Source organism: Idiotropiscis lumnitzeri, chromosome 10 (genome assembly GCF_059441095.1).
Source record: "Idiotropiscis lumnitzeri isolate Australia: NSW breed Sydney's pygmy pipehorse chromosome 10, RoL_Ilum_1.0, whole genome shotgun sequence".
In the NCBI taxonomy this organism is placed as follows: domain Eukaryota; kingdom Metazoa; phylum Chordata; class Actinopteri; order Syngnathiformes; family Syngnathidae; genus Idiotropiscis; species Idiotropiscis lumnitzeri.
Genome location: NC_142400.1, coordinates 9192300 through 9205704, shown reverse-complemented (window position 1 = coordinate 9205704; position 13405 = coordinate 9192300). Strand labels below are relative to the sequence as shown.

Here is a 13405-nt window from a genome sequence, read left to right as displayed (position 1 = left end):
AAATCGGCAACAACTCTTTTTTTATCTTCCCCAGACCCCTTGGCGAGGCCGCGGGACGGGCCCGGGGAAGGGGGGAAGCCTGTTGTGATCCCAAAGGAGAACCAGGAGAAGATGAAGGAGATGTTTAAGATCAACCAGTTCAACCTCATGGCCTCTGAGATGATTGCGCTCAATCGTTCATTACCTGACGTCCGGCTCGAAGGGTGAGCAACCTGCATGAGTCTAATGAGCCGTCTTCTCATGTTGCCCTGAGCCAGCTCAGGTTCTCTTTCGAATGAACGTCAGGCTTGTCCATTGATTGGTCGACCACCTGTTATTTTGCTTGTCGTTTGCAGTGCTGTAAAACTCCCCTGCATCACACCACTTATTTGGCTAACATAAAACATTTTTGAGTGTGATGCGGCCCAGTTCTAAAACGAGGCCAAATACTGAACAAACGCATTTGTAGTTGTCGTAAGTGTTATTATATTGAAGGATGCACAAATACTGGTTTTGAGATCAATAACAATATCAGTACTCATACTTTTACTTGGAAAACTCCGATACTTCGACCCGAATACCACATAACTTGTCTGATGTTTATCTACTGGGCCGGTGGAGTTTGGAACCATATTAATCATTCGGAAATACTTTAAGGTAAACACAGATGACAACATTAGCCGCTGAGCTTTATGAAATATGTAGGTTACAAAATCATGCAGTTGGATGTCATTAAAGACAAGGTCAAGGCAGGTTTTTGTCTGAACAATATTGAGTTAAAATAAAAGCCATGTTTTTTACAATTGGAAGCTTTCATCACTTTATCAAGGAATAATAAATTTAAGTATGTGTGCGCTTACTTGTGATAAAACTAGTAGCAGTGCATCCTTTCACCATGTTACTGCTCATTTGTATTTGGGACTTGCGGTTTCTTCACAAGAGAAACATGCATGTACAAATAATGAGCGTTTTTTGTAAAAATATTGACTGACCGGCAAGGGCACTCGTACTCACGTACACACACAGTCAGCAGACTACAAAGAAAGAAGACATTGATCCGTGAAATGTGTTTTAGTCTTTGAACAAGAGTTGATTACGAGGTTTGTTTTCCCTCAGCCTCCTCACCGTCTATCTGCTTTTCCAATTAGGAGATAAGACAAAGTCAATATCGACACTGTGTGTGTGTGTGTGTCTGGTTGAAGGAAACCGGTGAATGAATTTGGCGTAGGTCACCATTAGCTCAAACTGCAGAGTGTGAAGACACCGGCAGTTTCTTTTCATTATTGTCAGCACGGCCATTCAGAGTGAAATGAATGAGGAATGTTAGGTCAGTCTGAAACCAAAGTGCACTTGCGCGTGTATGTTTAATAGCCTAGTGTGGTGGTGCACTTGCCGCAAAAGGGTGGATCTGTAACATGGGAATATTTTCCATGATCCCATTTTCATGAGCACACATGACATGTTTTACCCTTTTACATTTACTTTTTTTTTTTTTTTTTCCCCAAGTCCATATTTGTGTGATGTTTCACTGTTGACCATGCCCTCCATTCCTTGGTGGGACAGGCAACCTGTGACTCATTATGCACATAACTTTTTGCCAAATGCTGTTCCACCACCCGCCTGTTAGCATAAATTGGCACGCATGAGCAAAAGCAACACACGGCGACAGCCTGACATGTGTCAAAACATGTCTGCTTGGTGGAGACGCACCAAGTGTTGAAGTCAGCTGGATGATCTATATACGAACTGAAATCCTTGGAAAGTGGCTGTTTAATTTGTGCCTCTCTTCAACTTTCCTACTTTTTAGCACCAATACACATGCCTTCGCAAACCCATTTTTTATGTATTTCCTGCAACCCAATGAGGACAGGTGAAAATCTATTAAATAACAAGTGAATAGATTTTTTTTTTTACAAGCATCAAATTATTAAAATTAACCAAATTGAGTTCAAAGAAAAATAAAGCAGAACATAATACAACAATGTATTTGATTAAAATGTCGTTGAATTGCACTGCAAGTCATGGCTGCAGATACTCATGAAGTGTTACGCTTCAGTTTTTAAGCGTTCCGCTGGATTTATGAGATGATTACAAAAATGCGCAGACTTATCCTTTAATATCAGCGTGTGTGCATGTTGTGGCCTCTACTTTGGTTTTTGACCTAGATTGTGTGCCAGATGCGTGCCAGCCCAGGTCTCGTTCTGTTACTGTGTCACCCAATGAAACATGATTTTGCCCAAATTATGCTTGCCTAATATTAACATGAGTGTGGATTTGGAGTTTTTTTTTTCCAGTTGCACTTTCCTATCTTATCTTTTTTCTTAAGATTCCTACCAAGTAAAATAATTTTTTCCTGCTAAAACAATTATGAAATGTTTAATCTGTAAAGCCTGGGCTAAACCCCCCCGCTCTCTCTTCCACGTGATTATTTGAAGATCTTAACTTTTACATACGTACGTTTCCCACACCGATTTAAGCAGTTATGCTGTAGTTACACATACAAATGCAGACATATTATTTTATGTGAGCCTTGTCTTAACTGCATAATAAAACATTAGACTCACCCACGTGAATCCATTTAAACGGTTACTAATTCCCACTGGCGCACTTTTCAAGATGCTTGCTTTGACAGAGAAAAGGAGTGTGAATGAGAGGAAAAATTAATGAGCAACACAAACCAACTGTCATCGTCACGCTTGTCCTACATATTTGCATGCTTCTAATTTTGGGATTGTGCGCCTGTTCGCTCACCTATTCTTCACCTTCAGTTTACTTTGTTTAGGGCACGCTTCTAAGGCTTGTTGATGATACTTCTCAAGGCAACAAATGACATCCTGTTTGATCACTTTAATGAATGCATTGTTTTCATCTTGAAATGCCTCCGGTGCCTTCATGCTCTATACGTCCTTACGCTATATGTTCTTGCATTCTGTCTTTAGGTGCAAGAACAAGCTATATCCTGACAATCTGCCCCGAACCAGCGTAGTGATTGTATTTCACAACGAGGCGTGGAGCACGCTGCTGCGGACCGTCCATTCCGTCATCGACCGCTCCCCCCACACACTCCTGGAGGAGATTGTTCTGGTAGACGATGCCAGTGAGCGAGGTACACACACACACACTCACACACCCTTGTGTCTATTTTCATTTGAGCCTCATTTTTATTTCTCAAGCGACGGTGTGAGTTTTATCAGGTTTGTGATGGCCAATGTAGCCCGCATCGCTAGTGTGTGGTGGAGTGCCCTGCGCAATACTGTTAATCCTTGTTTGGTGGTGAGGATTAGGTTTTTTAATTCGTCAATTGCAGGGATTACACTCTGCTATTACGCCCAAGCGGCAGCCACCACACAGTCCCGTTGCATCGTGAGGTCAGGTGTGAACCAAAGGTGTTTGTGTTGTCTGCTGCTTTAAGACAGCGGCACATGGGTTCCGTTTGATCTGTCTGTGCCATAAAAGGAAGGCGGGATCGTCTGTAATCCAACCCCTGTAGTTTGTGCGCATGCGTGTGCATGTGTGTGTATTAGTATCAGTGCGGGCCTACTTGTTTGTACAGTGATAGTTTTTTTTTTTTTTTGTATCTCTGCCAAGATGATTTTTCAATGATTTTTTTTTTTTTTGTTTTGTTTTTCTACAGACTTTTGTGTATCAGCCTAACCATCCATCTATTTTCTTTACATCATATTTTCATTAGGAGAGCTAAACCAAAATGTGTCAGAAATCTTCCAGGATTGTTATCACAAAATTTTCCAATCCGAATTACAAACTAAGACATCATCTTTCTGGAGTCCTGTCCAATTTTCTTGCATTGTCTTCCACATCTTCTTTAACACCTAAAAGGATTTTTCCAGGATCTTCCACTGCTCCACCGCCACAGTCATGTTGTCCACGTCTTCAAAGCAGGCCTCTTTAACTCATTTACTGCCATTGACGGCTAAAGAAGTCAAAGATGCATTTTTTTTTTTTACTCTGCTATTAGCGAATGAGTTAATGACGCCCTCAAACTTGGGGGAAAAAACGCACAGCCAGGTCGGTTGAGTAGGCATGTTGCTCGAGCACAGCGATGTTATTGGCATGGAACTGTTGGCTAATCAGAGCATTGTGACCAGCGCATCGTCATGGTGAAGCAGCCTTGGGACACAATTCTCACCTCGTCTAGCACACGGAACAAAACAAAAGTCTTCGTAGATGATCATCTGGCCCACATTGAGGGGCAAAACTGAAATGTTTCTTTTATTAATATTAGCTGCATCGTCGGTCTCTCATATCTAATTCCAGATCTTCATGTATTGGGTTTTGTTCTGAATTAAGATATTTTTCTTTCCCATCTGGGATGCGATTAAGAACGTGGAAGATGGCTCTGAGAGTTCTCCCCTCTTTCACTCCTGCGTGTTAGATTTCCTGAAACGGCCATTGGAGCAATATGTCCGAAGGCTGGAGGTTCCTGTCCGGGTGGTGAGGATGGATCAAAGGTCTGGACTTATTCGAGCTCGCCTCAAGGGAGCGTCCATCTCCACAGGCCAGGTTTGTGAATGCTGCACACCCATGAGCGACCTGCACCTCTGTGTATGGCTGACACGATCTGGGAATCTGCCGTTTCTTTTGTAGGTGATAACCTTCCTGGATGCTCACTGTGAATGCACGACAGGCTGGCTGGAGCCGCTGCTCGCTCGCATCAAACAAGACAAGTAAGACCTGCGCGCGCTCAAGCACCAAACTCGCAAGCTTGTCTGCAAGGGGCTTTCTCTAATTAGTTGGCTCATGACTCATGCGGCGTTTACCGCCTCACGCATGAGAGGATTGCAAATTGTAATGAGTAATATTTTGGTGACGACGGCATTGTTTGAGGACGAGTGTTTGCGTGTGCACTAGGAAAACGGTGGTGTGTCCCATCATCGACGTGATCAGCGACGATACCTTCGAGTACATGGCAGGTTCGGACATGACGTACGGCGGTTTCAACTGGAAGCTCAACTTCCGATGGTACCCGGTGCCACAGCGAGAAATGGACCGCCGAAAAGGAGACCGCACACTTCCCGTCAGGTGCGAAATGCCGCTGCTTTAGTTCGACATATTTTGCACGCTGTAACCTCTCAGTCGTCACTTTTTTTTTTACTGTTTAACTTGGCACCACTAATCCTTATAAAATGATCACAAAAAGGCGATAGGAGATGAATAGGAAAACTTTTTTTTCCCCTTTGTGAAGTCTTATGAATTTTCAAGCCTGAGTTGAAGGTTCTTCTTGTATTTCATCCTTCCTGTTATTCTTTCCTCCTACTCTTGTTTCCATGCTGACATGACTCCATTTCTCAAGGTCACACACATGATATAATGTATGTAACATATGTCACCGCATTAAACTTGTTTTTTGGACATCATTTTCCTCAATTCCCTCACAGAATGTAGCTTTCCATTATCAGGGCAAGAAATGTCTGCCATTGTCAATCCACACCAAAAAAAACAATGCTGCTAAATTGTGTTTCGCTTGACATGATGACCATGATAACAAATGTAAAAAATGTATGATAGAAATGTTATCGGCGTCTAAAAGAATACATTTTCATCAAATGGTATTCTAGGCATGTGCATGCAGCAGCCTTTGCATGCCAAGCGACATCCCTCAACCTTTAGATGTCTGCATTTGTTAGTCAAACTAGGAGAGTGACTGCTGCGGGAAGCCACAATGACTAAAGTGCTGTTATGGGTTCTCGCGCCTTCTAATTTACTGCTAAGTCTTTGGTCTGTTGGCAAGAAAGCAAAAGAGACTTAGAAATGACAAAGCCATTAAAGGATTGAGCAAAAATGATCGTTTTGAATGGAAGAACTATTTCTTAATTCACATCAGAATTGAAATTTACTGCATAGTTTTGTTGTAAATACAATAACAGATTTCTAATTAATTGGTAAGTAGGTAGATACTTTATTCACCTTGCGTGGGGAATTTAGATAAGTAGAATAAATCCCACAACAATAGAATGACATCACAAATTCGAATTTGTTTGTTTATGGCAACTCTTAACTTGTTCTTGTTCTACAGCTGAGCCACTTATATTTTATTAAGAACTACATGATGTCATCTGTGGAAAGTTGGGCTTCATTCAAGCAGAATCTCCACTATGGCACAACTCGTCCTTCTCGCATCCCATTTAAAAATAAATAAATAAAACGTTCCTACTTTGGGCTAGAGCCAGCCCCTGAACACCCTGAACTTGTTGCTCGTCAGCCTTAGGGCACATTTAGAGACAGACGACCATTCACACTCACGTTCACACCATCACTGAGTGGGAAGCTGCCTGCTCCAAACGCAGGCAAATAAATTACTACACCGTATGTGACGTAACAAAAACTGTCACAGCACATCAAATACCCCTAAAATAACTCATATATTTTAGGGTCTTATTATGACATCGTTTTTAGCTGTTCAGTTTTTATTCAGCAACGGGAATTGTTCAATTTTACCTTCTTTGATTATGATTACAGGCATAAAACTGCAAACACATTTTTACTGGTAAATACCTGTATATTCTCCGATCTCGTTTTGCTCCCTGTTTGATTCTTATCTGGAACTCTTATCTGTCCTGCAAGATAGTATTTGTTCTGCTCCACCTGAGCCACTTATAATTTTCTCCTCTGAGTTAAATGGCGGCACCCCGATGTGTTTTCTCTTTTTGCATAAGAGGCTGTCTTTTGTTTAAGTGAACCTGTGCGTCAAGAAAAATAAGCCGCTGCTGCAAGAAAGGAAATTATTTTTAGAAGTAGAATGCTGGCTGTCGTCGCACCGCTTTTAAAGGCAGACGTGCCGGGCACGGCAACGGAGCAGGAAAACAACATGAAATAGGGGACTTATCTGTTTAGACATCTTACAGACCTACTCAATGTTGATGCTTCCTTCAGCTTAACGCTATTTGGAAATACAATTTTTGCCTCTCACCTGTTTTATTTTGATAATACTTGCTGTTTTTATATTATTGCTTGGTTCAGTGCAAGCTTCTGTTTTCTTCTCCTTCTATCCAATCATCTATTCTCTGCAGCGGTTCTTGTATTTAATGGAGTTCAAACTTATCTCAACTAGCGTTTTTGTGCAAAAGACAGACTACACCCCGGACTTATCGCCAGTCAATCACACTCAGATTTGCTCCCTCACTGAGTGGCAACTGAACCCGACCTGTCACGCGAATTACCTACCACCCCATCGATGCGTGTTTATGTGCTCATTAGAAAATATTGAAAATAAAATACTTGTGTTCTTTTCCAGAACTCCCACCATGGCAGGAGGCTTGTTCTCTATCGACAGAGATTATTTCCAGGAGATTGGCACATATGACGCCGGCATGGACATTTGGGGTGGCGAGAACCTTGAAATCTCTTTCAGAGTGAGTGTCCACGTCCACAGCTACGTGTCATGAGCGCCTTCTTCCACTCGCGCCACACATGACACTCATGAGGGCGGTGATGTTGAAAGTAACCTGCCGGCTCTGACCACCTTCCACTTTGTGTGTTGATCACAGATCTGGCAATGCGGTGGAACCCTGGAGATTGTCACATGCTCGCACGTGGGTCACGTGTTCCGAAAGGCGACGCCCTACACGTTTCCTGGAGGAACGGGACAGATCATCAACAAAAACAACAGGCGCTTGGCCGAAGTGTGGATGGATGAGTTTAAAAACTTCTTCTACATTATCTCGCCGGGTGAGCAGAAGTGCGCGTGGGTGTGTGTGTAGCAGGAGTGATCTATCCATTAACCTGGTGACAGTGTGATAACAGTGTGCTGGCCCAATAGTGCAGGACTCAGGCAGTGAGTAATTTCACGCTAAGGAGCAGCAATTAACTCATGCACACGCATGCACGCACTCACTGGCATAGGCGAGATGCTAGCAAAATGCTAAATAAGTATTTATCCTAAAACTAGCATCCACTAAGTCAGACTGCACAAGTTTGCCATCTTGATCTTTCTTACCGCACCGTGCAGCATGTGAGGGTCAACTTTAATTTCAACATGATTTCCATGGCACATATTTTTTTATCTTATTGTGACTTGAGTGTGAGACTCACGGTCAGAGTTGGCAACCACCACACGGACCGGAGCGAGCGCGTCAAAGACACGGGAAACTCCTAGACTTCTATAACATGTATCGTCCCAAGGCGTTTATTCGGTTTAGTTTGCACAGTATAATCTTACTGCAGGAGTTGCACTCAGGCGACGGGTCATTTATCTGAACAAAGTTAAGCCCCACTTTGGTTCGCAGTAGTGTTGCGTACGTGGTTGCGCTTCTTCATTGGTTCAAGCGGCTTCTTCTTCGGGTGAGCACTCAGTGACTTGGCTGCACTCGTAACATGCTTTTGAATTAGCGCATCTTGTGCTGCAGCAAGAAATTGTAATGTGCGTTTTTTTTTTTTTTCCAACAATGATTAATGGACAGCATGAATGAGCTAAATCAAAACGTAAGTGCTGGGATTCAAATATTAAGAAAATAGGATTAAAAAATGATCTGAGCAGCTTTTAAAAATATGCAGCATTCAGACATTCTGCCTATCAAAAAGCACCAAAAAAAAGCACCAACTGATGGTATGAGAAACTGGCAATTCTGATTTTTCCTGCTGGAGTGTTGATGAACCTGCATCCCTGCTTTGACTTATTTCACTCCCACCTACAACTTGTAAAGACTCAATGTAAAATTATTTGAGATGAAGTACAGTGAATACCAACTTGTATATCATTGCTGATGAATACATGGTGCACTCATTTCAACCACACCAAACTGACTAAATGAATTTGTGTGTGTGTGTGTCTTCAGGTGTGACCAAAGTGGACTACGGTGACATCATGCCGCGCACAGCTCTCAGACAGAAGCTTCAATGTAAACCTTTCAGTTGGTACTTGGAAAACGTCTATCCCGACTCCCAGATTCCTCGCCACTATTACTCCCTGGGAGAGGTAAACACTCAACTGAAGTGAACTCAACTCAGCTCATCTTTATTTACATAGCGCTTTCGCAACAGCTGCTGCATTAACAAAGCGCTTTGCAAAACGCACGCACACATTTGTGATGATTAATGGTTACATCTCAATAAAATGTAATTATTTGCGTTTCATCCAAAGATCCGAAATGTGGAGACCAATCAATGTTTGGACAACATGGCCCGCAAAGAGAACGAGAAGGTTGGAATTTTCAACTGTCACGGCATGGGTGGCAACCAGGTAAAATCGGATTCGTTCTCGCAAAATGCGATGCAGGAAATAATGGTGACAAAATGTCTTTAAAACGGCTGAAGACGTCATCGTGAGCAACTTTTGTTGTTGGTGCTCCTTGCAGGTGTTCTCCTACACGGCCAATAAGGAGATCAGAACAGACGACTTGTGTCTGGACGTGTCCAAATTAAACGGACCTGTCATGATGCTCAAGTGTCACCACCTCAAAGGCAACCAGCTGTGGGAATACGACCCCGTGGTGAGTGCAACCTTTTGACACCACCGTCATGACTGTCAATTTGAACCAACACGATGAGAGTCGTGGACTTCACAGCCTAGCCTCGTCTAACTGTTCACTTTTTTTCATGTGAAAATTAGAATTAAAAAAAGGATGTTAGCTAACACTAATCTGTGCTGTTCTGCCCCGTTCTGGACAGAGAGCTGTGCTGTGGGAGTGGCAATTATGTAAATTAGCCCCCGTGAAAGAGTGCAGTGGAAACGTGCAGGATGTCCTGTTCACTGACGCATATTTAGAAATAGGCAGAAGAATGAAGATTAACTGATTTCATTTCACACTTGATGCGTGGGAAGGCGCTCCAGAGACGCAATTATTTGTATACAAGCAATTTAAACAGTCAATTTACGCACAATGTGCTCTCTTTGTTGCTCGCTGAACTTAGCTCCTGTTGGGTATGAGCAGTACAAGCCTTTATTAGTCCGCCAGTGGAGAAATCCCACATCTATGGCAGCACAGCGGATTGGAGCAACACACAAGAATAATTAGATTTTTTAATTTATTATATTCATTATACCGTGCCTCAAGGGAAGATTCCGCTCACTCTGCTGTATGTTTGTGTTGTCAACCAGATCACACACAAGCAAGCGTGCAAGGAGTGAAAGGTTCGCAAACGCTGCTGCACCTCTTGGGCTAGAGGGTGGGGTCGAGGGGGGCAGAGGTCGGGGCTCGGGGGCTTGTCTTGTCGCAGTGGGACTTGAAGCGTGACTCTCTGGTTCCAAAGCCCGAGTCCATGCAAATGAGCTACTGACAAATAAGAAGAAATGGAAAAGAAGTATTTGTACATATTGCAATGAGAGCAGCTGTGGATGTGGTCATGAATAATAAATAACATCCAGGTGCATCTCAATAAATTAGAATATCGTGGCCACGGCTGGAGTGATGGCGCTCACGTGTGTTATGTATACGAGGACAAAATTGTTGGTACGCCTCTGATCATGGGGGGGTGGCGATGGTCACAGAAATACCTTGAATCTGACAGAATCAATCACAAATGCAACAATATATTGAAATTAATCAATTATTTAATAAAACAAATTCGAGAAACAGGCGTGGCCAAAAATGATGGTATGCTTAACTTATTTTGTTGCACAACTTTTTGAGGCAATTACTGCATTCACATTTTGTCTTTGTAACTTTCAGTGAGACTTCTGCACTTCTCTTGTTGATAATTTTACAGTAAATAGACCAAATGTCGCTTTGGTCAAATTATTTGAAACCTTTTCTCGGGTGACCATCATTTTTGTTCCTTCATTTTTTTGTTTTTTTTTTTGTTTCAGTAGTTAATTTTCATAAATGTTTTATCTTTGTTGCTTTCATCAGATTCAAGTTATTTCTGCGACCTCTGTAGGTTTTCCTCTTCATCACACCGTGATACCAACAATGTTGTCCATAAAATGTTGTGCTAAATCTGAGTGAACGCACGTGTGTGTTGTGCAGAAGCTGAGCCTGGTGCACGTCAACAGCAACCAGTGTTTGGACAAAGCCAGCGAGGAGGACAGTCAGGTGCCCAGCGTCAGAGACTGCACGCACTCGCGCTCGCAGCAGTGGCTGCTCCGCAACGTCACACTACCGGAGGTCTTCTGATGGCGCACGCGCACACTCACACAGCGGACCGCGGGAAGCCACGGGGCGGAACGTTTGTCTTAAAAAAAAAAAAAGAAAAAAACTAAATAGAATGAAACAAGTCAAGGGCTGCGTGTGGATGTGAGAGGACGACGCCTGGGACGGTACGACCTCAAGGAGCAGTGTGGCAGCCTCAGCAGGACGACGGAGCAAAAGACTCCCTCCGGGGGACGCTGGATGTTCTCAGCGAGCGACTGATGCCCACTTGTCACATCATCATGTAACGTTTACTGACTGCCTCTTGTTACAGAGTGTGTGCACTTAATTTGTGTGCGTGACTTGAATGTTTGGATTTTTTTTTTTTATTTAATTCTGTCATGGAACGTGAACATTTGAGCTCCTATGAAGAAGGCTGTTCTCCATTGTGTGCCTCCTTAAAGTGTGTCTCCCTCTAGTGTCTTCTCCTCGTCTTTACAGCCTGCAGACTGACGTGGCCCTCAAGGACTAATGATTTGGAAGGGCAGAGAAGATAACATATTTGTGATATCATACCTTTTCTATGTGCTGTTTTTACATGGTTGTCACTCGTCCTGTTTAACATAGAAGCTAGCACACTGCTTTTTACACACGTTCAGTCTGACCCTCCAGCAGGATTTCGCCATAGACGTTTGCACATCTGTGGCGCTCTCATCTTCATTGGGGGTCACAGGTGAGCCCGAGCCAAAATAGGCAAGTTACTAAAATACATTGCATTGATGTACTTATTGTGCATAAACTAAGGACACACCAAACGCTGCACACATGATTTGGTAACAGAAAACACAAGAAAATGTGACTTAGCTCGCAGACAGTTGGTGGCCTAACCCTGCTTTAAAGCAACACTCCATTGTGGAGCGTATGAACGATCTTCCTCCATGTTAGTCGGCAACAGATGAGCCCTATTAGTTATTGTGCAGCTTCATTACAGTTAATTGCTTCCAGTTGTTTGCATTTAACACAATTATCCACAAAGGCTGTCTTTGGGCAGGACGACATCTTGCATATTGTCAGCCTCTTAAAATAATGGCCTAAGTCATAGTTAATATTATCTATCATAATATTTTTTGCCTTAAACACTTCCTCAGGATGCTGGCCACCTGCTAAAATTGGCTACATCTTTAGTTTAATGGATCATAAAGTTCTACCACTGAAATGAAATTATTAATACGTATAGTACTGGTAATCAGTAATTTATTCAGTTTTCGTGTTAGAATAATTACATCGGCCATTATTTTAGGGGCGAAGCGATATTTCACCTTGTCAGATGTTACTCCACTTTACATCATATCCTACTTTAGTTTGGCACTAACCAACATGTTTCATGTGCTACATATCACTGTGAGTTTGTGATGTCATTTTAAAAATTTTTTTTTTTACAAGATGTGTTTGGATTCTTTCACTCCTTCCATACTCCCTAATCACTGTTGCATAATCACTTGGGATTTTTACAGAGTTTACTAAAAATGGACCAGCGTGAGAGTCTGGGGCTGCTTTCCTTATTCAAGATGTTCAGTCCTCTAAAAATCCAGATTAAGCAACTGGATATGTAGGGATTTTTATACAGGAAAAAAAATGACAAAAAAAAAACATCTTGAGGGAAGAAAATAAATGACTCTGACAGATTTACTGTGGTCAAAATCAACGTGGCTTTCTTTTTCAAGTGGGCTAAACAAAAAAAAAAATGGAACGGTTTGATGGTCTGCGGCTGCTTTGTTACTCCAGGACCTTTTAGTCCACTAAAAGCCTACCACAGCAACAGTGTTATTTTTTTGTGGACTTCTGAGTCCACTATAAAAAAATACCCCAATGGAGTGATTAGGAAGTAGGGAATGAGTGAATGATTCCCAACACATCGACAGCGTTTACACTCTTTGGAAACATCATCTTACTTAGCAAGGGAGCAACTGTGACTTGACCGAGTGGACATTTTGTTTGGATTGTACTGAAATGTGCTGACACGTGCAGCTTTTTCCACAGTGAACGCATCCAAATGTAGAAAATAAAAGTGAAGTCATTTACACGACCTGTCAAGGACAACTTTTATATATGTGAGTCTTTTTTGTTCCGCAGACTTAATTTGATTTGACCGTGCAGATTTTATGACAGCGACACAATTTAAGATTTTTTGAAAGTGCCTGACAGACAGCGATTTGGAATATACTTATCACGAGTCATTACTGGCACTAAAAAATTATTCATGTGCTTTGTTATGGGGGCATTACCCTTTAACATCTTTATGCTCCCTCAAAGGATTGCCAACATGATGCACTGAATTATTCATGAGCAAAAAATTCCAGAAAACATTGTTTCCCATAGGCGTTAAATATTGTATGATTATT

At 42.2% G+C, this 13405-nt stretch overlaps 1 protein-coding gene across 3 annotated transcripts in view; it reads left to right on the top strand.

The window, feature by feature from the left end:
- The window catches only part of galnt1 (UDP-N-acetyl-alpha-D-galactosamine:polypeptide N-acetylgalactosaminyltransferase 1), a 36178-nt gene extending 23075 nt beyond the window's left edge, over window positions 1–13103 (top strand). For all 3 annotated transcript variants that reach the window (XM_088307055.1, XM_088307056.1, XM_088307057.1), the window contains 11 exons: window positions 35–203; window positions 2919–3085; window positions 4373–4500; window positions 4585–4664; window positions 4849–5019; window positions 7232–7349; window positions 7485–7665; window positions 8772–8911; window positions 9077–9175; window positions 9291–9425; window positions 10902–13103. In XM_088307055.1, coding sequence (XP_088163181.1) covers window positions 35–203; window positions 2919–3085; window positions 4373–4500; window positions 4585–4664; window positions 4849–5019; window positions 7232–7349; window positions 7485–7665; window positions 8772–8911; window positions 9077–9175; window positions 9291–9425; window positions 10902–11048 — 1535 coding nt within the window. In that variant the 3' untranslated portion in view covers window positions 11049–13103. The remainder of the gene's footprint in view (window positions 1–34; window positions 204–2918; window positions 3086–4372; window positions 4501–4584; window positions 4665–4848; window positions 5020–7231; window positions 7350–7484; window positions 7666–8771; window positions 8912–9076; window positions 9176–9290; window positions 9426–10901) is intronic.
- Window positions 13104–13405: the final 302 nt, after the last annotated feature.